The following is a 26,195-nucleotide window of genomic DNA, read 5'->3' as shown; positions in this document are numbered from 1 at the left end:
CACACACACACATGCCGGACCACAGGCCTAATTGGCAAGGACTCAGACATCCCTCTTGGCTTCTCTCTCTGTCTCAGTGTCTCTAGAGATGAGCAAAGAGCACGCACAGAGTGGCAGAAAATCAGCCCAGATCACCTTCCTTCCCAGGCTGGCCTCAGCTAAACTACACACTGGCTACTGGCTCCCGGGATCTTGCGGGCAGGTGCCAGGAGACGTGGATGACACAGACGCTTTCGCCCATATGGCTCTGTGGCGGTTGCACTCCTGCCCAACATCCATCCTCTTCTTCTAACTCCCCAGCAGAGCCCTGATTTTATTTGGGAAAGCAACATGCCTGAGCAAATGACCAACTTTCTTGGGCTCTGACGTGGTCTGAGGAAATACAATGAGATGGAAGCAGGAGTCATCGGGTGGGACTTCTGGGGGACTCTTTAAAGGGGCTGACTCATCCAGAAGGTTGGTACCTGTCTTAGTTGGGCTTTCCCGGGAGCAGACTCTACGATGAAGATTTGAGTGCCAGTAGTTTAATTGGGAGGTGGGCCCAGGATTCTCTGGAATGGGCAAGAAAGGCCAAACAGGCTGTTTCGCTAAGCAACTTACCCTTGTGCACAATCTGGGCTCAGTCCTACTGGGACCCTCTGGGAGACAGCACAGAACATGCCTCAGCTGTCCTTCTTCTTTCCCCCCGGGGGAGGAAGCTGGGGTATTAATCCTCCAACTCCCTCTGGCATAGGGTGGGGCTGCTCCTGGGGACGTCAACTCTGCTGCACTTCAGCTGCCCTCCCTGTGGGCTGGGCACACCTGAGGAAGTCCCAGAGGGAAGGGTCAGTGAGCCACATGTTGAAGACCGCAACTGACCTAAGAAGGAGCTTCAGTCCCTGAGGCCCATGGAACTCCCATACCAGCCCTGAGCTATATCCCTCTGGAATTCCATGACATGACAGAAACAAACCCCCAATTTTGTCAAACCACTACAGTCAGATCTTCGCTACGAGAAGCACTTCACACTATCTGAAGATGCTCTTCACGTCTTACATCTTTTATCATTTCACAACATCCTTGTGAGTATTATCATCCCCATTCCGCAGATGAGAAGCTTGAGGCTCAGAGAAGGAAAGGGAGGGGATAAGAGACCACGTCTAGAGCCCTGGATTCGATCCTCCTGGTATTAATCGCTAAGCCTCAGCTGAGGGGTAAGAAAAATGACTCCAGCAACTAAAATGCACAGGATGCTTTTGTTTCCTAAATGTTTCACATGCTTTATCTCTTTGGAGATAACCCCATTTGAAGGGGTTTGTATTTCAATGTTATAGATGAAGCAAAGTCTCAGAGTGGTGAGATGACCAGGGCAAGGTAGAGCTGGATGGGAAGCCAGGTCTCCTGACTTCTTCCCTCACCAGAAGTTCAGAGACCAAACCCCAGCTGTGGGATTTACAGCAGCTCTGCCCACCAGTACTGCCCATTCCCTAGGTGCAACGGCCCAATGCTGAACACACACCAGAGTCACCGGGGGAGCTTTAACAACACGGATGCCTGGGCCCCACCCCAAGCTGACTCAGGATCCCTTGGAGAGAGGATACAGCTCCCCATGGATTCCGGTGCACAGCTAGGTTTGGGGAACACTGGGGTGGTGGGAAACCTCAGGCTCCAGGTCAGAATGCCTGGGTTTCACACTTCCCCCACCCACAGTTCTCCTGGAGCTGTTACGAGGCTGAAAGGAGCTGGCTGCTGTGAACGTGTTTGAGGGAAATTCTAGTTGTCAGGTGAGTGTTTGTGTTTGGTGTCATTCTGATGGCTGCCACCACCAGCATGATCCCCAAGTCCCAGACACTCCTCAAGCCTAACCCCTCCCTCTGTAAACCTTCTTTGGTAATATCCTGGTGAGAAATAAGTAATATCCCCACCCGCACCCCCAAACCAACCAAATGTATATAAAATTAACAAGGAACTGGTTCTCTGGTTCTCACTTGCTAGAGGGGGAAAAGCCACATTCCAAAAGAAAAGTAGACTGGATGCGCAATTCTACTCCCTTTACTCCTGCTAATTATTTCTCCCTTCGAAGATGTCTTCAGACAGAACTTTTTGAGAATAAAGAGTGAATGACAAGTAGAGAATTTAGTCACTTCTGAACAGATGCCCTGAAGGTTTTTGAATCTGAGTGGAGTCATCTTCTTGTGCAGAGCAGGAGGGGCAGGATGATAAAATGGTGATATGATTTGAGATGCTCTTGGAAGGCACCCCTGAAAAATGTCTCTCCTATGCACAAACTTGCTGTGGGTTTTGAAATTCCACCATTAGAGATTCACTCCTTTGGGTCTTTCAGAGTTTCCAATTGAACTGCGAAGATTTCTGAAAGGGGTGACACCTTATACTTTGATCTCTTAAAACTCTATCAGATTGTTTTCCTAATTTACAGTTCTCTTAGAGTAAGGTTTTGAAGAATGGAGCCACAAGAAGAAGCCTGGAGAACAGGGACGAAAAGAGGGGGCTAAGAAAGGAAAGTGGACAGGCTCCTAATAACAATAAGTAATGACATGTATCCTGTACTTCACAGTTGACTATGAAAGATGCACTTTCAAATAGGTGATCTCATTCAGTTCATGCCACTGTCTATATAACATATGCAGAAAGGAATCTCTGTTCCCATTTTACAGACAAGAAAACAGAGACTGACAGTGACGCAGTGTTTTGCCCATGATCCCAAGACTAGTAAATGGTAGAGTTAAGGTGCAAACTCAGGTTCTAGAAGTGCTAGCTGCCTCTTTGTCTTCTGTATATTACTGGCAGTGCGTTGTGCCTAGTTTTAAAAGAACTACATTTCCCAGCCCCCCTTGCAGACATGTGTGGCCGTAAGAGATATAAGGAGAAGTTATTGGGTAGAGTTTCAGAGAACCTCTTCCCCTTTGCCCTCTGGCTCGTCTGCTTTTTATCTTTCCTGCTGTATAGAAAGGAGATGTGAAAGCTAGAGTGCCAGCAGCCATTTTGCACCATGAGGGAACCTTAAGGACAGAAACTGTGTGCTGAGGATGGCAGATGAGAGAGGTAGGAGCTGGGCCCTTGGTGGCCATGCTTCCCAGAAACCCAGGCTAAACTCTCTTCCACTGGACTTCTCTTACACAAGAGACATAAACCCTTATGAACTTAAATCTCATTAGGTTAAGTTTTCTATCCATCCTAATTGCCACGGCTAGGCCTTAGAAATGTGGGGAAAGCAACTAAAGCTGGAAGAGAAAATCTCAGCAGACTCCCAGTGGGTTACACCATCCTTCTGAGAAAAAGAAGTTATAGTTGGTGCCCCCCAGCCCAAGTCTCCAGCCTTAAGGAAAACTCCTTGAGGTATCAGTGAGATGTGCCCCACAGCATGGTACCTGGCATTGGATGTAGGACACCACATTTCTAGTCTTTGCTTGTGGAACCTTGGGAAATCCACTCAATTCATTAAAGACGTAGTTTCACCATCTATAAAATGGGTATAATATTGGTCCTGTCCATCTCCACTTGTGGACATCAGATTTCTATTGTCAAGCAATGTAAAAGAAATTTAGAAAAATATAAAACCCAAGGCAGGCTGATCTGGGTCTGACCAGGGAGTTGCCAGGGATCTTTCTACCCCACACACCCCAATTTCCTTCTTCACACCTTTTTTTCCTCTGCCTGTCAGGGTTCAATCCACTGTTTCAGGAGAAGCTGAGATGTCAAAGAAGCAGCTGAGTCAAAGAAACTTCCCCCTGTATAGGTGTCAGGTTTTGCATATGGCATGACCCTTCCTTTAGGGAGCACCTGTCCCTAGCAGTTTCTTCCCATATCCACAAGATCCCAGGTTCATCAGTAAATTTGCCTCCACCCCAAGGTGGGGAGGGCTACATTTTCATGGGGTAGGGGGGACCAACTGAGGTGTTGATTCATAACATCCTGATGGGGTAGAAACTGGCTGAATCTGCCATTTTATTTTTTCCCCAGAGGGGAAACAGAGCAACAGTTAAAAAAAAAAAACAAAAAAACAATGCCCTAACCCCAGCCCTGCAAAACTCTGTGGGGTGGTTCAGTCTCCCCCAAGGTGGGGAGTGTGTCTGACAATCATGGAAGAATATGGCATGGAAAGGGGGGTCTGAAGATAATTGGGGGTCGGGGCATGGAATGGTTACTATCTTCTACTACCTTCAGGTCTCTTGCCTCATAATCCCTCACGTTTTCTACACGGAATTGATGACAACAGACTAAGCTACACGAAGACAAGGCTGCATCCTGGCTAATTCCACACTGTGCTATAGAAGTATGCTGGCTGTTCCCCTGGCCCTCCTGGGGACTGTTCCAACATCATGCCTGGAGGCAAGTGTTTGTGAATGTCATTTGGGCTGCTAATGACATGCAGGGCACTTAACTTACCATGTCACACGGGGGATGAAGCAGAGCTGGGATGGGCTTCTGCTTTCTCATGCACGAGGGGAGGCCCCCTTCTTTCTGACTCCCCTCTCGCCATCCTTCCTCTTCCCCTCAATGACTCCTCCCCACCCCCCTGACACTGGCCCCATTAATGCCAGCCACTTCCTGAAAGGGCAGGCCCTGGGGCAGACAGATGCGGGAGCTGGCCCTCCCCAGTCACACGGGAAACAGGCCAGGCCCCACTTGTGGACTGTACGTGTCCAGCATGACCCAGGGCTGCCGGCAGGGCTCAGCCGTGTGTACTCAGGGAAGGCAAATGGCTTGGGAAGTCAGCAAAAACCATTAGATAATTAGGGAGCTAATTATCTGATTTAAAAAAATAAAAGCGAGACACTATTTCATAGCCAAATTCAAATCCTGAGTTATCCATGGCTTGGAATTAGCCATGTCTCTGCTCCCCCTTCCTGGTATATAGAATGGAACCTGATGTTTCAGACACAGCTCACAGCCCCCAGGGCTTCTGTAGGCCCATGGTGTTGGTCAATGGTGACCTGTCAATGACGTGTCCAATCTGGCTGGACAACTGAGCCTCCACCAAGGTCCCTGTCTGTGGCCTCAGGCCTCAGGGCTTAAACCCCTATGAGACAGGGCACCCTAACCCTGGGAGGCAAGATGCCATGTGGCCCCAGCTGGCTAAAGCAGGTGGATTTAGCAAGTGTGGTAACCATACTGTCTTGATCATGGGATAATAAGAAAACAGAGCCATAGACCATCAGGGTAGGCTCACTTAAGTCAAATGTTACAGTTAGGCTGACCACTCAGCATCCCTGGCATGGAGTTAGTCGGGTTCTACTTGAACCCTTCTGGTACGGGCAGCTCACTACTTTATGGCAGCCCTTGCTTATTCTGCTGTTGGGCAGCTCTGATGTTCATTTCCATTCTGTTCAGTTCACCAGGTGTTGACTCAATAGCTGTTGTGGGCCAGGACTTACTAGGAGCTAGGGATCCACAGATGAGTAGGTATGAATAGCACATGCTAGAGAGGAAGAAAGACACAAGCCATATCATTTTGCAGCCAGATGGAGAGCAATGAGAGAGGTAGGTACAGACGCTGCTATTGGAAATTTTTTATTGTAATGGGTCAGTGCCTGCTTTCGTATGTGTGTGTGTGTGTGTGTGCGCGTGTGTGTTCCTCTCTCCTACTCATACATTCTTTGAATAAATTAAGGGATATATGACTCCTTTCCCAAATCCTGTCATCTCCAAGGTAACCTCTGCCCATCTCACAAGATTCTAGAATCCCATTCTCATCAACGGATCTCTGGATATATTGCCATTGGTAAAGATAATCTCTTGAGACTCTGTCATCCTGTATTAAACGTGTTACAGCTCCACTCCGACCAGCTTGGATGATTCAGTGATTAAAATCGTAACCTCCCATGATCTGAGCACTTCACCTCTGTTAACACAACCCAAAATTACAGGAGTCTTTTGGCAGCTCCATCACCTTGCGGCCATGATGTCCTTGAGATCAGCTAAAACTCTGAGCCGATGCCACACAAAATTCCAGTCAACCCAGATGTGCCTCACCTTGAACTCATGCAGTTGAGTTTTTGAACCGAAAGAGAACACATATTTTCTGTGTCATCATCCATGTCAATAAGAAAACATACTGAGCAGTACAGCATGGGGGCAGGTATGGGCACAAGGCAGAGGCTTTCTCCCATGCTCACATCAATTTGTTAAGCAACCTGATTACTTGACCAGTTACAAGTCCACTTCACCAGTTCACACGTCTCCATTTTGGCCCAAACACAGGGTAAGATTTTTGTCAAGTGTCCTTTACAATTGTGATGTGCTCTGTTTATGGCAGTGAGTCACAGCCATAGAAACTCCTAGGATGTTTTCCAACAGCATCTATCACCGCAGAGGTTCTGGCCCACTTCCCCCTTGGAGATGCATAGGGGTGAGGGTCTCGTGGAGAATCCTGTGTCAGGAGGGATGTCACTGAGGAGGGCTGCCCTCGTGAATGACAAGGAGGCAGATTGAAAGAACTACTGGGTCACAAACTAGTGAATATAACAAAAAAGAAACAGACTCACAGATATAGAGAACAAACTAGTGGTTACCAGTGGGTGGGAGGGGCAAGATTGGGGTAGGAGATTAAGAAGTACAAACCATTATGTTTAAAACAAGCTGCAATGATATATTGTACAACACAGGGAACATAGCCAGTATTTTGTAGAAACTATAAATGGAATATAACCTTTAAAAATTGTGAATCAGGGCTTCCCCGGTGGCGCAGTGGTTAAGAATCCACCTGCCAATGCAGGGGACACGGGTTCGAGCCCTGGTCCTGGAAGATCCCACGTGCCGCAGAGCAGCTGGGCCCATGTGCCACAACTACTGAGCCTGCGCTCTAGAGCCCGCGAGCCACAACTACTGAGCCCATGTGCCACAACTACTGAAGCCCGTGTGCCTAGAGCCCGTGCTCCGCAACAAGAGAAGCCACCGCAATGAGAAGCCCGTGCACCGCAACGAAGAGTAGCCCCTGCTCGCCACAACTAGAGAAAGCCCGCGCACAGCAGTGAAGACCCAACACAGCCAAAAATAAATAAATAAAATAAATTTATTAAAAAGAAAAATTGTGAATCACTATGTTGTACACCTGTAAATTATGTAATATTGTACATCAACTATACTTCAATTTAAAAAAAAAGAAAGAAATACTGGGTCATAGTGTCCCCTGAAGACAGCTGAATACTTGGGCAGGATTTGTCCCCTGGAAACCCATGCTGGGTCCTGGCAACCAGCATTCTTTGCCAAGGGCTTATAGCCATCTGTTGAGCAATTCTGCCCAGCCTAGCATCCTATGCTCTATGGGGTCTAGTCTTCAAAAGGAGACTATCCACCCTTTTCCCATCTTGGGCACTTCTCTTTCCCTCCATGCTGTCTCAGGCCCACCCCCATGGGCTTGGGAAACTCAGCTAGTGTCCTCTAGTCCTGGAATGTGACCCTTTGGGTACGTGTGATGTGTCTCTGTTGGCCTTGGTTTCCTCCTTGAGTATTGGTCTTGCCCTTCCCATGTTGCCTGGATTCCAGTTCTGTCTCTGCTACTTTCCATGTAACACCTTGGGCAAGTTTCTTATATGGGAAGTGGAATAACAATAGTTCTCACCTCCTGGGGTTTTGAGAAAACTCAATGAGTTAGTACCCATAGGGCCCTCAGAATAGCGCCCGGTTCAAGTAAGCTCTCAGCGCAGATGTGTACCATTATCGCTGGCCCTGTTCTTGCCGGGGAAGGTGGAGGCCAATTGGAAACTGTGCAGCTTTCCCTGTGGCTCTTGTCTAGTCCTCCTGCAGCCTCCTTCCTAACCAGCACATTTGTCCTTCCTGCTGTGAACATGGATTAAGAGCCCTGCCCTCTGTACAGTGTGTGCTCCTCTCTAATATTCATCTTTGGATAGAAGGCTTTCTGCCCCTCTTTTGTACACATCCCTGTTGAAGGGATGTTGAAGGCCCAGCGTGTCACAGAGCCACTGTGCAGCCCATTGGTGTCTCTTCTTTCTTATGGGGACAGTTTGCTTTCTAAAAATCCACTGTATCCTTCTTGGAGTCTCCCATTTGTCCTAACAGCCAGCTTCACTGTTTGGGTGAGGGCAGCACAGCCATGGTGGCTAAGTCTAGGCACTGAAACCAGAGGCCTGTGTTCAGATCAGTCCTGCCTCGTTCTGGCTGCACAACCTTGGGAGAGTTTTAATTCTCTTGGTCTTTCATATTTCTTGGTATGTCCAGGAGATTTAAATGAGATATTTACTTCTTGGAAAGCTACATTGAAACCCACAGTAAGCTGGCAATAATGTTGTCTGGTGATTGCTGTTACTATTATCGGGCTACAGACTCACGCTGTCTTTTTTCTCTAAATTTTGGAAATCCAACTTCTTAAAGACTGAATTGCCTATCTAACCATACTCTTCCCGTTTCTCGCCCAGGATGGCAGACAAGATAATGGTCTCAACTCTCACCATTACTGTTACTACAACCATCACTATTGCTAATAACAATAATAATAATAATTTGTATTCCTTGAACACGTACTATTACGTGCCTGCACTGTTTGGAGAGCTTTCCATGCGGCTTCTCTTCTAATCTTCAAGACCACAATAAGGGGAAATCTGCATTGTTTTTCCCTAAGATTTCTGATGTTTCCATTTACTTCATTTTATTGCACGTTGCTTTATTGCACTTTGCAAATATTGTTTTTTACAAATTGAAGATTTGGGGCAACGCTGCATTTAGGAATTCTATAGGGGATATTTTTCTAACAGCACTTGCTCACTTCATATCTGTGTCACATTTTGGTAATTCTCGCAAAATTTCAAACATTTTCCTTATTGTTCTATTTGTTATGGTGTCTGTGATCAGTGATCTTTGACATTACTACTATGACCCACTGAAGGCTCAGATGATGGTTGGCATTTTTTAGCAATAAAGTATTTTTTAGTTAAAGTTTGTACTTTTTTTAGACATAATGCTGTTATACACAATAGACTACACTATAGTGTAAGCATGACGTTTATATGCACTGGGAAACCAAAAATAATCATGTGACTCGCTTTATTGCAACATTCACTTTATTGGCGTGGTCTGGAACCCAACCCAAAATATCTCTGAGGTGTGCCTATATTTCTACCTATAAAGCTAGCGTCTCCAGGATCTCAATCACCAAATAAAAGCACTTTGAATTCAGCTTTGAGTGACTTCAGAAGTACACCTCCGATCCCTCCCGCGGCCCTCGGAGGGTTTCTGAGACCCCCAGGGAGGGGTACCATCTTGGCCACCTTGGCTTGCTGCCACCTTGATGCCAGTATCTCCCCCTCACAAACCGCATGTCCCTTCATCCTGCGCCTTTGCAAACCTCAGAGCTGGTAGCTTTTTGCCTTTACACTTTATATCAAAGTCGAAACCATATAATAAATTCACAAGTGAAGAAATATACTTATTTTCAAAAGGTCAACCTCACAAGGTATCAAAGAAATGCAAATTAAAGCAAGGTCCATTTTTCACCTATGAGATTGGCAAAAATGAAAGTAATTATATATTCTATAATTGGCAAAGGTGCGGTCAAAATGGGCACTGTCACCTTCCACCGGTGAGAGGATAAATAAATGTTTATATGCAATGTACAAAGGTTATAATTTACCCGTGAAACCAGTGATTCAACCCTTAAGAAAATATGCTAAGGAAATCACTGAAGTTGCACAAATGTATTTATGTACAAAGATACATCCATTGCTGCATTACTTTTTTTTCTTTGCTGCGTTACTTTTAATATTGAAAGATGGAAACAACCTAAATGTCCAACAATAGAAGACTGATTAAATAAATTACGGTATAGCCAAATGAAAAGTACTTTAATACCAGGGGATCTAAGCAAGCTACAATGTTGAGTGGAAAGAATTAAGAAACAAAAGGACACACTAGATTGATCATAAGTATTATTTTGAACTGAAATAAAACTTAGAGGCCAAATGCTCCTGGTAAATCTTGAGTGGTGGGATTACAGGTCATTTTTTTCTCTCTCTTTATCATTTTGTCTATGTTCCAAATTTTCTACAAAGACTATCACTTTTATAAGTAGGAAAAATATATATGCAGATTGTTTAATTTCATATATATATGAATACATAACATATATTGTTTAATTTCATATATATATATATATATGACATGCATATACTTCAGTTAAGTTCTAATGCTGTTTTCTCTACATCCTGAGAATGAAGCTGTTCTCCAGACAAGCTACACATATGACGCCAGGTAAGGGAAGTTCCTTGGCTCCTGCAGCTTCCATGGTGTACCCACCCTCCATCTCATGGACTCCGTTTGGTGAATAAATGCCTTCCTTTCCCCACAGCTTCCCATCCAGAGACCGATTCATCAACTGAGAAAGTCAGAGTAGGAAGAAACCTCATTGACAGATCAAGGTTCTTGACCTCTCTTGTACCATGGACGCTTCAGCTGTCTGGTGAAGTATATGGGATCCCCTCTCAGAATAATCATTTTAAATGCATACAATAAAACACACAGGATTTCAAAAGAAACCATGCATTCCTTGAGCTGTAAGATTCTAGGCCATGTCTGTCATGTTCAACACAAGCTGAGGCTGGCCAAGGAGGAAACACACCTGTGGTCAGCCCCCGACCCTTTGGCCTGGACCCATCATCTGTGGGCACCTCCCTCCCTCCGAAAAACGTAGGCAATTCTGTTGCAGCTTTTCAGTCTTAATCTCCCTTTCTATCAGCCTAGGAAATGGCCCTTTGATTATGACAGAAGGAGATGAACATCAGTGTCTCCATTTCCAGATGAGGAGACTGACACCCAGAGTGGTCAGGACAGGTGGGCAGGATGGCCCCACCTCTAATATTCAGTAGGCTCACATGACCTGCTCTGGTTAATCAGAGCTCATCCAGGGCTTCTGAGGGACCAACTGGGACATGAACGCTCTTCTCCTTCTAGGGCTGCCTAGAGGAAAGAGGTTGTCTGAGGGTGAAGCCAAACCAGAAGAGAAATGAAACTTAGGGAAGCTAAGAAACTGAGAATGCAGGATGTTTGTGGGGCCTTTGATCTACCCTGAGGCAGGTCCTCAAGTTTTCAATTACATGAGCCAACACATTACCTCTCCCTTTTTCTTTTTTCAGCCAGTTTGAATTGAGTTCAATTACCTGCTGACCAGGTCAGGTGCAGATTATCCCCATTTTACAGATGAGGACAACTGAGGCAAGGCAAGAGAGTTAAATGACTACCAAGTGGCAGAGTGATGATCTGAATTTTACACCTCCTGACCTTAACCGTGACTGCCTACAAGTCCAGGTGAAGGTCAGGTTCATCCCTCCTTGAAGGAGTCAGATTCTTTGGCCAAGAGTTCTGCTCATTGTTATTGTGTGCCCTCCATCTGAGGCTCAAAACAGAAAGTTCTGAGGCTCACAGCCACGAGCCCACCTACCACAGTCACGGCCCTGGGAGGTACGGTCCTCCGACATACACCTCTCTTTGGGCTGCCCATGTGGGGTCCCGTCTTCTTAAACTTGTAGGTAATGTTCATTCTACTTCCTCTCACCTGCACAAATGGCGCAGTTTGTCCCCAGAATCCCACAGCCACCTCTGGGGAGGTGGGGCATAGGTGGGAACAGCTCAAAACCCTCCCCATCATTTCCTCCTGGCCCAGCCAGACACCTCCCTGTGTTGCCACAGTCCCGGGCTCACCTGTAAATCAGTACCTCATCGTCGGAGCAGTTGTACTGCAGCTGGTACATCTTCACCCGGGGGGCAGACTTGCTGACCGACCACTTGACCAGGGCCGAGGTGGTGGTCACATCGGACACCAGCACAGCCCGTTCCGGGGGGCTTTTGGGAGGCTCCCCGCCCCCACTACCTCCACCTCCCCGGCTGGTCTTGCTGGAGCCAGTGATGTCCGAGAGGCGGGACTTGGGGGACGCCGTGCGGCCGGTGCTATTGCTGAGGTGTGGCAGCTGGACAATGGAGACCTCCACTGTGGCCGTGGCCTCCCCAGCGGCGTTGGCAGCGATGCAGGTGAAGGCACCGCTGTCCTGAGACGTGGTGATGAGGATGTCCAGGGTGCCATTGTCATACACGGCAGTCCTGGAGGAGTTCCCCACCAGGCGGTCATCGGGGGCCACCCAGTGGATGAGGGGGCTGGGGTCCCCGATGGCCTTGCACTTGAGTGTGGCCGCCTGGCCCTCCAGGACCAGCAGCTTGTGCGTGTGCTGGGTGATGAGAGGCGGTTCGCACACAAACTCCTCCTCACGCACGTGCCAGAAGTAGCGGCCCTTGAGGCCCCCCGGGGAGCCACAAGTCTCCAGGTCATCGTCCCGCTCGAGCCTCCGCAGCCAGAGAAGCTCGCAGTTACAGTGCAGTGGGTTTCCCCCAAAACTAAAGGACAGGGGCGGAGCGAAGGGCGTGGCCGTCAGGGCGGAGGCCTGGGAGTGGGCGAAGATGGGGTCCGGGGGCAGCTTCTGCAGCCGGTTGGAGGTGAGGTCCAGGCGGGCCAGTTTCTGCAGGTCGGTGAAGGTGCCCTCGGTGATGTGGTCCAGCAGGTTGTGGTCCAGGCTCAGCTGGTGCAGGTTGACCATGCGCCTCACGGAGCCCCAGGGCAGGCCGTGGAGGTTGTTGTAGGAGAGGTCCAGATCCTCCAGCGTCAGCAGGAAGTCCTCGAAGGCCTCGTCTGCGATGCCTCCCAGCTGGTTGTTGTTCACAATGAGGTGCTGCAGGTTGACCAGGCCCCGCAGCGTGTCCTCCCCGAGGCTGGGCAGCCGGTTGCTGTCGAGGTGCAGGGAGCGCAGGCTCTCGAGGTCCAGGAAGGAGAAGGGCTGGATGTGGCTGATGGTGTTCCTGGACAATGTCAGGTCCACCAGCCCCGTCATGTTGGCGAAGTCCTGGCGGCCGATGTGGATGATAAAGTTGCCGCCCAGACGCAGCTCCACCGTCCGCCGGTCGATGTCAGGGGGTACGAAGAGCAGCCCCTTGGAGGGGCACAGGGTCCCCAGTGACTCAGACAGGTTCTGGCAGACACAGTACTTGGGGCAGGCGTCGACCACGGTAAACGCCATGACAAACGCCAGCAGGCCACCAAGCAGGGTCTCCATGGTCTGGTCACTCAGGCCACGGCGCCTGGAAGGGAGGGACACAAGGTCAGGGTCAGGAGGCGACTTCCTAAAGCCCAGGCCCAGAGCTTCCTCCCTCACACCCACCCCCGCCTTGGGGAGCAGTAGAGTAGCATCTGCTCACGCAGGTGTAATCTCTTCAACCAGTCCCTCCAATACAATTCCACTTTTTCCTTTCTCCTTAGCTCTTATCACCTTGGAACAGACTATTTAATTACTTATTAATTATGTTTATGGAATATTTTCTATCTCCCTCACTAGAATGTCAGTTCCATGAGGGCAGGTACTTTTGTCTATTTTGTTAATTGCTATAACCTGCACATCTAGCACAGTGCCTGGAACATAGTAGATGCTCAATAAATATTTGTTGGATGGATGCATGGATGGATAATTCCATACCAGTGGTTCGTCGAATAATCATTGGATTTGAAAAGTGTTTTATGGCTGGATTTTGAAGTGGTTTTGCCTTCTTAATTGGATTAGGCTCAGCATGAAATCAAATTGGACCAGCATTCCCTAAGAACAAGAACATGGACAAGGAGAGAGCTGTCAGAGAGCTGTCAGAGAGCTGGGAGATGCCAGTGTTAGTGGGGAACTGGCTTTGGGTAAGTTCTTCACCATGGAGAATCCACATAGTGGGTGAATCTCTGGGAGTTCAGGGAGGTGAAGAAGGGGGTGGGGTGGGAAGCCAAGGCATGGACCTCTTCTGAGCACTTAGTATGTGCTGGGTCCCCTGCCCAGACCTTCATATACATCACCTCATCTGGGCTTCAGGAACACACTTCATGGGGAAGGGCTTATCTGTGTATATAGATGAGGACTTGTCCATGGCCTAAGAGCCTTCTTCAGGTCCTTATGCAAAAGTCACCTTCTCACCAAGGCCCTACCCTCTGTGCACATCCCTCTTCCTTGCCCTGCATTTTCTCCTTGGAATTGATCACTATCTAAGTTACTATATATTTCACCTAAGTGTCTTGTTATTGTTTGTGTTCTGCACTGGCAAAAAGGCCCCAAACGGTTGGGACTTGTTTTTATTCACCACTGAATAAAAGGCCTATAGCACTGCCTGTTGCATAGTAGCTGCCTTTGTGAGAATGACTATCCAGGGAAGGAAGGAACAGGGCTTTGGATCAGGTCTTTGAATCTCCAAATCCTACAGTTTCATCATTATTCCATGTGGCTCTATTTATGTAGTACTAAGAACATCAACTGAGCTGGACTTTTGGAAAATCATTGCACGCTGGCCGTGTAGCATCACGCAGACCAACAGCTCTCGATTTGCCTTCTAGGAGTGCTAATTAGGGTTCTGCAAGGAAGGCTCCTAAGGCCACTGCATTGGGAAGCACAGCCCACTCTCGCTCACCCTTTCAAAAGCTCTCGCTGCACTAGCAAGTTCGTAGAAGTGTTGAGAAATTCTGTGGCAGTAAAGAAATATGAATTAATGTTTAATCCTGCACTGCTCCTTTTTTTAAGCTAAATATACTCCTATTTTTTTTGCATAACAACTATTAATGCCTTGAGGAAGTAGAGCTCTATTGCTCCCAGTTTAAGGAGCACAGATGCAGACAAAACAACCAGCTGATAAAAAAAAGATACATAGTAAATTTAAAAACCTATTCCAATCAGATATGACTTTATTGTGAAGATTTGAGTTCCATCACTGTGTCTCTTTAAGGGTAAATCTCCGACCTGAAACCCCTCAGGGTGAGATTTACTCTGCATTTTATCTGTAGTGAGTGTTATTCCTGAACAGCACTGTCCGATAGAAACATAATACGAGCCACGAATATAATTTTAAATTACATATTAAATTACATTTAAATTACACGGCCATATTAAAAAAGTGAAAAGAAACAAGTGAAATCAATTTTGATCATGTATTTTACTTAACCCACTATATCCAAAATATTATTTCAACATGTAATCAATACAAACAGTTATGAATGAGATGTTCAACATTCTTTTATTTGTACTAAGTCTTCAAAATCCAAGTGTATTTAACACTTGGAGCACATTTCAAATGCTCAATAGCCTTATGTGACTATAGGCTTCCACAATGGACGGCACCGTTAGAGCAGGTGTTAGCCAACTGTAGCCCAAGGGCCAAATCCAGCCTGCCACCCGTATTTGTAAATAAAGCTTTATTAGAACATGGCCATGCTCATGTTTGCATACAGTCTATGTCTTTTTTCATGCTACAATGGTGGAAGTAAGTAGTTGCAGCAGACAGAATATGGCCAGCAAAAGCCTAAAATATTTGCTGTCTTGCCCTTTACAGAAAAAGTTTGCTACCTCTGTTCCAGAGGATTTTCTTTTCTTTACATCTTCTTCATTATGGTCACCCTCATTAAAAGCCTTTGTCAACGTGCCTATTTCCATGCAGCTCTGCTCTGAGCTCCCATGAGCAAAAGCCCACCCTTCCAGTCCCTGCTTTTGCCCATCTCCTCCTTGAGGGGTACCAGCCTGCCCTGACCCAGGTCCCACCAGGCACGTCCATCCCAGAGGTGTCTACATGTGGAAGCTTTTGTGCCACCTTCTCCATGCCCAAATGCATGGCCTTCTAGGTCCATACTTAGCTGGGTCCTGATAAAGCAAACAGGAATCTTTTCCATCTGCCTTGACCCTCTTATGTTTAGCACAAGGACAAGTCTTTGCAAGAGCTGGTTCTGCCCATTTTTCCACTTTCTTTCTCACGACTCTTTCTTCCTTTGTTCTTCTTGCTTCAACTACACTCAACCGCTCTCACTTATAATTGCCAGGCTTGATCTTCCTCCGGGACTTCTTCCAAGCCCTGCTCTCTTCCCGGCTTCTCCCCCACCTCCACTCCTGCCTGCCCAAGCTCCTAGCCCACCTCCAGGCTCAGCTTAAATGTCACCTGCTCCAGGAAGCCTGTCCAAAACCTAGACCAAAACAGACGTTCCTGCTGTGGACCCCTTAGCAGCCTATACTCGTCCTACGTATTGCTCACCACACTTATACAATTCCTTAATCACTTACATATCTGTCTCCCTAGGCTGGAAACTCCACAAGGCAGGGAATTTATCTACCCTGTCCACCCAGCACCCAGTACCACACCCGACGTGTAGTAAGTGCCCAATCAGTATCGAATGAGTGAATGAATAAAATGTGGTGCTGGGCCAAGGGAGCTGCTGGCATTGTCACTGAGGTTCTGAGTTCTGTATCAGCTCTGCCCAGGGCTCACTTGGCTAATCAGCTGAGAAAACCATCTTTGTGGAGTGGCCTGGTCACGCAGAAGCTTCAGAAGTATCTTCTGCCAGCCATCCGTGTGCTTTCAAGCGTATGGTTCATTGTGGTCAGGGAGGTCAGAGGTCTCTGGCCCCTTCATCTGCTCAAGGAGAGGTGAGTGGTATCTCCTACACCCACTGGGGACACAGGGATAGCCACACCCAAGGAGGTCCCTTGCTAGTTAAGCTGCAGGTGGCTGTGTGCACACGTGCCTGTGTCCATGTGCATGTGTATGTTTATGGGGTGGGGGTAGGGTTCTGAAAGCCTCTGGTCCCTTGAGAAGGGCATCCTCCTCATGAGCTCTTGTCAGTAGACACCGCAGTTTCTAAGGCTCAGCAGCACTTTCCAACATCTTCCCATCGCTGCACACACAGGAAATGGTAATAATCATTGTCAAGTGCATCTGAGTCCAGAGCCGAGGCTGTTGGTGGCCTGTGGGGGTATCTTCCACTGTCCCTCCAGATCCTCTTTCTCCTCCCTCTCTGACCCTGCCCTGTGTCCTGGAAGGCTGACCAGCATGGGCGGCATCAGTGAGATACGGACTGACTGCCCTGTCCTACGGCATCCTTGGGCCTTTCCATCCCTGCCTGTGTCGCCTGCCCTCCGGCAGAGAGCGACGGCAGTGGCAGCAAGCAGGAATGATCCGGACACTTTGGGATGCACTCCCTGCATGCGGCTCATGGTTTCAAACAGTTTTGCCCCTGTAAATTATGCTATGCTAAACAAACCACATTTTAAAAAAGAGTTTGTTGAGGATTAACAAACATCTAATGAATTCAAATCTGTGACATAATAGAGCTGGGTAAATATATTTTAAGTAATCAGCATGGAAGCTTACTGACAGAGAAGTGACTATTGAATCTTAATTAAAATTGTATTCTGAGAACCGTCACTTATTACTCTTACAGCCAACAAAAGGCAGCTTAAACCCCAAGTTGGGAGGGAGCTGAGGGGAACGGGGTAGGTAACAGGCAACTAGCGCACACCTGGGGGGGGTGGGGAGGATCCCTCTTTTGAGTGGAGATTTGAACAAATGCTAGAAGGAGCAACCCAGGTCCCTCTAAGCATCTTGGAATGGTGTAGGTGGTGGAGGGGACCACGGAGAGGTGGCGGATTAGGAGTAGAAGGCTGGTATGAGGAACAAAGAAGCAGATGAAAGCAGGCAGGAGGAGCCAAAGCTGAGAGAGGTGCGTGGGGATCAGAAGCGAGGCTATGAAATGGATGCTGGTATCAAATGTCAGAATCAGCCTTCATGGGAGGAATCCATCCGCAGAGGAGCAGAAGCTTGTCTGCTCAGAATGTCTATGAGCCAGGACTGGGGGGAGGGGAGGGGCGAGGCAGGGAAGTTGCCAGAGGGACCAGGCGATGAGCGGGAGAGGAAGAGAAACAGTCTCCCCTGGCCCTGCAGTGCCTGAGAGAATCAGCATGTCTCTGGGAGTTTGCCCAGGGTAGGAACAGTTCTCCTCCCTTCCTCCCTAGGTTTCTGGACGCGGTTTTCACAACAACTCTGCAAGGTGAGTGCTGCCACTAGTCCATTAAGATGCTCCGGTGTGATTGCAAAGAGGTGTCTCCACCGGGCGTCTGGAGTCCTCCTTAGCTGAACAGCCTTGTGCAGTGAGCAACCTGATCTACCGTACCTCATGGCCTGAGTATTGCTACCCCTGTTTTAACCATCAGGAAGTGAGGTTCAAAGAGACTTGGACCTGCCCAAACTCTCCCATCTCCCCTGAGAAGAATCATGATTTGAACTCCAGATAGTCTGGCTCCAGGCCGCCCTGAGAGTAGAAGAGGCCCCTCTAGAGGCTTCCATGGGCCTGGTGTACGTAGAAACCGGCTGCCTCTACCATGAGACTGCTTAGTAACCTGCGACAACCCAGCTGTTCAACTAAATTTGGGCACTTGTGTTTCCTGCTTGGGGATGGGCCTGGAAGGAACGCTGCTGGTGTTCTCAGAAGCTGAGGCCTAATTGGCTCAGAAAGACCCACCCGCCAGGCCCGATGGTAGTGAGTCACACACATACACACGCACGCACGCACGCACACAATTAAATATACTGGCAATGAATATAGAGTTGTGGAACTAGGCTGGTGGTTTGTAATCAGAATCTCCAGATGGGATTTTATATTTAAAACCAAAGGAAAAACAGAACGATGAGGACAGAAAGGGGAAAACTAAGGGACACGGCAGACAGGGCAGCACAAAAGCAAAGTTCCTGTTCCTTCACTTGATGTGGAGACCACAGACTTTCCTCGCCCTTCCCCCAGCCCCTGGCCCTGCCTTCCTGCCAGAACCACCTCGAGCTGCTCCAGACAGAAGAGGCAGCATTTAGCAGATGGCTGGCACGATATATGTGATATCTCTCCACCCCATTTCCATTTAAAAGATACCTTAGCAACCAGCCGAGGAGCCACCCGCCCCTGGAGCCTGCAAATCAAGTAAGAGGCCTGTCTCTGCTTCAGGTGAAAAGAGCCCCTCCAGGGTGCTCCAGGCCGACAGGAAAGTGTGAATTAATAAGAGGGGGAGGGGCTCGTATCTGCTGGGAGAGGCAGCCGCCTGCGTCTTCTTTCCAGACTTGCCCTCTCAGAGTACATCGCACCACTCGAGGCGAGACCTGAAGGGACCTGCATGGGAGTCAGGGGACCAGAAAAGGACGCTTGATTTCCAGACATGGGTTTCCTGAAGGGGCTGCTTCTCTGATCTAGGAGTTGTCAGGTGGCGACCCTGCCTCTAGCGCGGTGCGTGGTTCTGGTTTGAGGCTTCCAGCCCCTGTCCTTGCCCCATCGCCAGCACCTCCACCTCTCAGGCCCTTAGGAAGTAACAGTCTGGGGCTTCTTCTAAGGGTAAGAGAAATGAGTTCGCATCAGAGAACTGTTATTCTCCATCCCCCTCCCTGATGCTGCTTTGCACAGGAATCCGTCTAGAATCTCGAGAAAGAGGGGATGGGGGCAAGTTCAACGAACGTGTTGGAGAGGGAGAGAGCTCCTGACCTCCGAGAGCTCCCGGTCTGATGGGGGAGGCCTAGCTTTTGACCACAGGCAGCTTCTATGTCGATGCTGGAGTCACAGATTCTAGTTGGAAGGGAGACGGAGAGAAGGAGAGAGAGACTGAGAGGCAGAGACAGAGAAAGCCAGGAAGCTGGCCTTGGAAGCTCTTAGCTCTGTGGCTGCAGAAAGACACCCACACGGGATGGGCAAAAACATTCCCTGTCCTGTCCCCAGGCAAAGCCGGGGAGACAGAGGCCACAACCCAAATCCTGGGACTTCTTCATAAACTAGCTCAAAAGCCTGGTCTTAGATAGCAGAGGTGACAGGAAAGAAAAGGGAAACGAAGTCTAGAACCTGCAAGGGCAGAATGAGCCCACTTATGCTCTGTTTAAACTTCTATTGTGCAAGGTAAGCAGCTCTTCTCATAAGTAAGTTGCTAAGCTCAGAACTGCTTCCTGTCTGCTCTCAGCGACAGCACGATGCCTCCGTGTTAGCGCATGCACGATAGCTTTGATTCTGTTGCAGTGTTGTTACGTGTTTCCCTGTTTTCTACCCTATTCACCCGGGAACCCCTTCTTGGTATTTTGTTCGGCTCTGAATCCCCAGTAGCAAGCCCAGTACTCAGCACAGAGCAGGCACCAGGGACATGTTTGATGACAGAATGAATGACCGAATGAATGACCGAGAGCTGCAGCATGAAGAGCCGTACACCTTGGCCCCTGCGACCCCGCACACGCCTTCCTACGGCAGGAGCGTGCGCGCCCCCGTCCGGGGCAGGCCAGGCGGGCTGGCGCGTTCACGCCCCGGAGAACAGCCCCCCAGCCGAGGCCAGTGAGGGGGGTGGAAGCTGAGGACCTCAGCTTCCTCCCGGTTGGGAGGACCGACTCCGAAGCACGTTCTGCACCGTCTCCCACGGGTCCCCAGTGAGACCGGGCCGCAGTGGCCCTTCGCAGTCACCTGCTTCTAACGCGCCCTGTTACTGGCTGCCTCCCCTCCCCTCGTCCCCTCCCATCCCTCTTCCTCTACCCGGGGGGCCTGCGATCAAGGGCCAAACAAGCCACTTGCGCTCAAATCCGTGTTTCAAGCCCGCTTCTGGGGAATGCAGCCCAGGGCACACTTCTTACAACTCTCCCGCTATAAGGTACCCGGCGAGCCTGGGCCGTTGTGCAAACGTCAGATACGTGGGCATCAGAAATGATGGGAAAGCCATGCACGTTCTCGTCGATGACCAACGCCAACAGGCCACTTACGGAAGGAAAGAGACCTTCGCCCCCGCACACACGGTAGGTATCGAGAGCTGCATGGAAAATGGCTTCTACCCAACACGTGCGAGCCGGTGCGTGGACGCGTGATCGCGTGTGGATGGCGTGGAGCACGGGCGCAGAGGCGTGTGTGCGCGGGGGCGGGCGCCCGGCCGAACGTGCCGGAGGCGCCTCCGTGGGTGCGCGAGCGGCGCCCCCCGGACGGAGGCGACGACTGAGGGAAGCCGCGGGTCTGGCGAATGGCGGGCTGTGTGGGTGAAGCAGGGCCTGGCTGTGCGTGAGGCGGCCTGTGAGGGGCGGGTGTGTGCGGGAGGGGCGGCCAGCGGATCTGTTCAGCTTTGATGGGAACAAGTGCTGTTTCGTGGCTGCGTTGTCAACCGCAAGCGCGCGCATCTCCATGGCCGCCTGGGATCGGTCCCCGCTTGGGGGACACAGACAGCCTGCGGGGCCGGCGGCCCTCAGCATCGCTTCAGGCCTCTCCATCCGGCCCTCAGCTGAGGGCGTGTGAGGGCTCAGCTTTCACACAGAGAGGCCTCGGCTTTGATTCAGTCATGACTCTCAGGACTTTTCTCTGCAGTAACCCCGGGCCCGTTTCGAGCATCTTTTAGATTCTATCACCTGGGGCCTCAAGCGAGCGAGGCTCCGGCTCTGGGCACCTGGGCGGGGCACCGCCTTCTTACCTCAGAGGTGGAATGCGGGGAACGCGGATACCCAGGGATGCGTCTGCGGCCCACTCGGCCTTTCCGGTCCTTTCTCCCTCTCCCAGGGTCTTCCCCAGCAGATTCACAGCCGAGGACCCGTCTTCGCCATTTCAGCCCCTTCATCTTCGCCTGCTCTAAACCAAGGGCACCCGCCGCCAAGCACCCCGGCCTCTCTCTGTTCCCCACGCTCAAGGGAGCAAGAGGAGTGCGTGGTCCCCTCTAGGACCCTGGTGACGAAGGGAGAAGCGGGGTGGATAACTCAAAGCGGCAGAGAATCCAAAGCCCATTTCCATTCGGCCGGGAATGTTCACTCTGTGATGTACTCTCCTCATTACGTTTGGCGCAGGCTAAAATGGAAATTGGCTTTTCTTCTTCAAGCCAGCCAGGCTACGGGCTAGGCAATGGCTGGAGAGCACTGAAGTTTAGTCCGGCTAGACAAATTAATTCTGGGTTAACATCTGACGAGGGTATCACACTTGAAGGTCAATAGAGGTAGGGGTTGGATCTCCCTCAGCCGACTGGGACTCCCTGAGGGCGGGGCCGTGTCTCCCCTCAGACCGGGGCTCCCTGAGGGCGGGGCCGCGTCTCCCCTCACACCGGGGCTCCCTGAGGGCGGGGCCGCGTCTCCCCTCACACCGGGGCTCCCTGAGGGCGGGGCCGTGTCTCCCCTCAGACCTGGGCTCCCTGAGGCAGGGCCGTGACTCCCCTCAGACTGGGGCTCGCTGAGGCCGGGGCTGTGTCTCCCGCAGACTGGGGCTCCCTGAGGGCGGGGCCGCGTCTCCGCTCAGACCTGGGCTCCCTGGGGGCGGGGCCGTGTCTCCCCTCAGACCTGGGCTCCCTGAGGCAGGGCCGTGCTCCCCTCAGACTTGGGCTCCCTGAGGGCGGGGCCGCGTCTCCCCTCAGACCGGGGCTCCCTGGGGGCGGGGCCGTGTCTCCCCTCAGACCTGGGCTCCCTGAGGCAGGGCCGTGACTCCCCTCAGACCTGGGCTCCCTGAGGGCGGGGCCGCGTCTCCCTTCGCTGCCTGAGGGCGGGGCCGCGTCTCCCCTCACACCGGGGCTCCCTGAGGGCGGGGCCGTGGCTAGCATCTGCCCACAGTTCTTCCTCTGGGATCTGAGGCTAATATCAGCAGTGTCCTGCTCCTCACAGACCCCTCTCCTTACCCCACCCTGGGAATCCCAGGTGAGGGCCAGGCCTCCCTGAAGCAGCCCTTCCCCGCAAGTCCACAGCTGAGCCTCAGCAGGGGCGGCCCCCAGCGCAATATCACTGAAGCTCACAGGCTGCTCTGAGCAGGGTGACGTCTCGTTGCACAGGCCTGTGGTTATTACCCTTCCCTGTTGTTATGCATCTGGCGCCACGTCAAGCGTGGTATATTTAATCTTGGACTCCTAGTAACACCTCTGATTATTAAAAGAAAAAGAATTTAGACAATCAGATTGGCCTGATGGGAGTTTATCTGCCTGTTTGTGGGTGGCGGGGAGGGCGCTCCTGCAGCGGGGGACACAGTCACAGACAAAGATTCCCATGTTGCACCTGCAAGGTCAGGTCTTTCTTTGGCCTTGAAACAGAATCCTCATCACCTGTTGGCCAACCTAGACTTACAAGGTGACACCAAAGCAAGAAGACTTTTCAGTCGGGGCTACCTTTGATGTTTTATAGAGTTCCCACAAATTCCCTCAGTAGACGTGCGTCATGCGAAAACGTCACACTAGGGAAAAGGCCTATCTGTGGGGTCCTGTGACGCGCTGTCCCGTGTCCCATGCCCCGGCCGAGCAGCACCGAAGGGCCAGGAGGGGTGGTGAGGCAGGGCTGCCCAGCCCCTCGGGGGTGGGGTGCAGGGTGCCAGGCCTGATGCCCGCTCTACGCCCGGGCAAACTCCTCCTCATAGACCAGCTCTAGCTCCAGCGCCCCAGGCTTCCTCCCACTTCGTAAAAAGTATCTTCCTGTGTCCTCCCAATTCTGGACGGAAGGGACAGAGAAACGTCACGAGTCGGGGAGGAACAGATGAAAGAACTGAAGGGATACCTGAAGGGAGTTTAGTGAAGGAAGTTTAGACTATTTACAGAAGTGTGGGCAGGGTTAGGGGAACCCGAGAGGGGTGATGTGGCCGCCAGGGGCTGGCAACAGAGGGAGGCTTTTCAAACCTTTTCATCCCTAGGCCTGAAGGGTTGAAGGCAGAGGGCAGCTCCCAGGACGCGGGAGCGGGATAGGGGTGGATACAGCCCGCTGACCAACTACAGCCTGGGAGGGAGCTGGCCAAGGAGACGGTCCCCTCTCTCTCCTCCCGCCTCTCACCTCCTCCTGGGCCTCCCAGTCGCCAAACCCAGGAAGCTAGAGGACAAAGGAGCCTGCAGGAAGTGGTCCACACAGGCCAGCTTCCCGGGGCACAGGCAGGGCAGATAAAGGTGGGGAGTGCACCTGCAGGAGCAGCTGGACAGTAATCTGCACACGGAGCGAGCAGCCTTCTCTCTTGTCAACTTTCCCGGTGAGTTGTTGGGTAATAAAACCACTTGTAGGGCTTCCCTGGTGGCGCAGCGGTTGAGAGTCCGCCTGCCGATGCAGGGGACACGGGTTCGTGCCCCGGTCCGGGAAGATCCCACATGCCGCGGAGCGGCTGGGCCCGTGAGCCATGGCCGCTGAGCCTGCGCGTCCAGAGCCTGTGCTCCGCAGCGGGAGAGGCCACAGCAGTGAGAAGCCCGCGTACCACAAAAAAAAAAAACCCCAAAACGAACAAACAAAAAAACAACCACTTGTAAGTGTAAGAACAGGGAGGAAAAAGAAGGAAGAGGAGAGAGAGGAGAGAGAGATGAATCCACTGGAAACAATAAACCCCACAGAATCAAGGGCAGTAAATATGAATTCAATTTGCTTTTGCCATTTACACAGCCCAGTCTTCAGTAAGCGCTGACAGGCTGATCAGATAAAAGTCTCCATTGCTACCAGGACGGCACATTTAAATTTTTATTACAAACATCAGGCTCCATTACCCTGGGATTTGCTCTCTGCATTCCTAATGTGGTCCTTCTTCATGTTGGAATGAGAGCGCCCTGGCTCCCAGGGACTGACTCACACAGCAGGAAGAGCCTGGTATAGGAGTTCTGTGACCTGGGTCCCATCCTGGCCCTGCCCATGGCCTCAGCAAGCCGCCTCTCCTCTGTGAAGCCTCACCTTCAGTCTCTCTTCTTTTCCCAGACCTGACCAAAGCACTGCTATAGGCACAGCTGTCCCTGTCTGGTGATGCCTTCTTCCACCTGAACTAACTGGGGACCTGGGATGACAGGGTCTTGAGAAAGTGTGTCCTTAAACCTATATTTTTCTGTGAACTTCTCAGAAGGCCAAAGACTTGAATTTGGCTTCAAGAATTCTTACTCTTTAGCCCTTGAAATGTAGATGACGTCATTACCGTCATCATCGTCTATCACCATCTAACGGTGAACATTTGCTGAGTGTTAATTTCATGCCCATCGTTTCATGGTTTAACCCTCTCATCCTCCCCCCCACCCTAGGGGTGTGGTAATTATCCCTATTTTACAGATGAGGCAAGGGAGGCTCAGAAAGGTGTTTAGGTGACTTGCCCAGAGTCCCCCTCCTAGTCAGGGACCGCTGGTCCCTCTGGGCTGTCCGAGTGTTTTGTCAATATTGTCAGTCTCTGGACCCTAGGACTCACCTAGCTCTCCAGGAGAGCCAATCGACAACATGTACAGGGGCTGTAGCCAACCAGTAGGCAGAGTCACTTTATTATCAAAGGTTCAACGGAGAGAGAATGGGGAGCTCCCCCTAGAATTTCGGGGTGGGGTTCTCTGCCCTGATGTGTCAAAGGTCAGAGTGCTCCCAGAGTTAAAGCACAAGCAGGTGAGAGATCGGGGGCTGGTTGCTCCTGAGTGGTGCCCTTCACACTGGTCCCAGTGGGGGACTGTGAATCGCTTTTCGACTTGCACCATCACTTGGCCTCAGGATTCAGGGGGGTTGCCGACTTGGAGGAAGGGACTCACACCTTCCTGCTATGAAGGGGAAAAGCAAATCAGTGCTTAGTCGAGGCAGTGAGTTTTATGTTTCTCCTGCAACCCCCAGGGTTTAGTCCCAGCAAGCAAGTGCTCCCCTTGAGACCCTAACTCCACCAGCCTCAGGTAGGGTGAAAAAAATCATTCTGATCATCAGGAGATCAGAGTGAAGTTAAAGCTGAGAGGAAGCCGCCCCTGCCACAGTGTGGCCACAGCTGTCTACATCTCTCCTACCACCCTCGGTTGCCTCCCATGTACATGGGAAGGGAGTTTGGGAGCAAGGCGATCTCTGGATCCTCTTCCAGACGTAACCTTTCCTAAGCCTATTCTTGCTGCCACACTTTCAAAGATCAAATAAATGGTTAAAATATTAATCAGTGGTTAAAATATGAATAGCTGATTAGGTGAATTGAGAATTCTGCACTGCTTAACCAAGGAACAGGGTCCCTAATGAAATCTTAGGCATTATCCCCTGATTTGTGGGAATGGTGTTAGGAGAGACTGCAAGGCTGGGAGAGTCTAATTGTTTCTCCTAATTCACATCACGTAACTGACTCCTGCCTTTGGACATAAAGCAGAGCCAGAAAGGACGAATGCCTCTGGCTTAAGTTCCCACACAGAGACAAGGAGATTGGATGGAGGCCCACTAGACGAGTGAAGGAGGACTCAGTCTACTTTGCTAAAGGAAGGAAACAGGGCAACTTCCTGCTGTAGTTGAGTGGAGGAGTAGTGGAGAAGTCAGGTTGGAGAGTTAGGTGGGCAGTCAAATCAGCCAGCCCTTCCTTGACGCCCAGCGTTGTGCACTTCCTCCATGGTGTGACAGTACAGAGTCCCCTGGTTGTCCGCTGATATCCATTCTCCCCTTTTCCCCAGTAAGAAGTCCCAAGTGTTATTTGGCCACAAAGCCATGCAGAATAAAGACTACATTTCCCAGCC

The 26,195-nt window shown here is 50.6% G+C and overlaps 1 protein-coding gene across 1 annotated transcript in view; it reads right to left on the bottom strand.

Annotated features, from left to right (window-relative positions):
* The window catches only part of LRFN2 (leucine rich repeat and fibronectin type III domain containing 2), a 36,641-nt gene extending 23,592 nt beyond the window's left edge, over positions 1–13,049 (bottom strand). The window contains exon 1 of the mRNA XM_033863688.2: positions 11,650–13,049. Coding sequence (XP_033719579.1) covers positions 11,650–13,049 — 1,400 coding nt within the window. The remainder of the gene's footprint in view (positions 1–11,649) is intronic.
* Positions 13,050–26,195: the final 13,146 nt, after the last annotated feature.

This window comes from Tursiops truncatus, chromosome 10 (genome assembly GCF_011762595.2).
Source record: "Tursiops truncatus isolate mTurTru1 chromosome 10, mTurTru1.mat.Y, whole genome shotgun sequence".
Lineage (NCBI taxonomy): Eukaryota > Metazoa > Chordata > Mammalia > Artiodactyla > Delphinidae > Tursiops > Tursiops truncatus.
The sequence above is the reverse complement of the archived record's forward strand: the minus strand, read 5'-3'. Positions and strand labels throughout refer to the sequence as shown.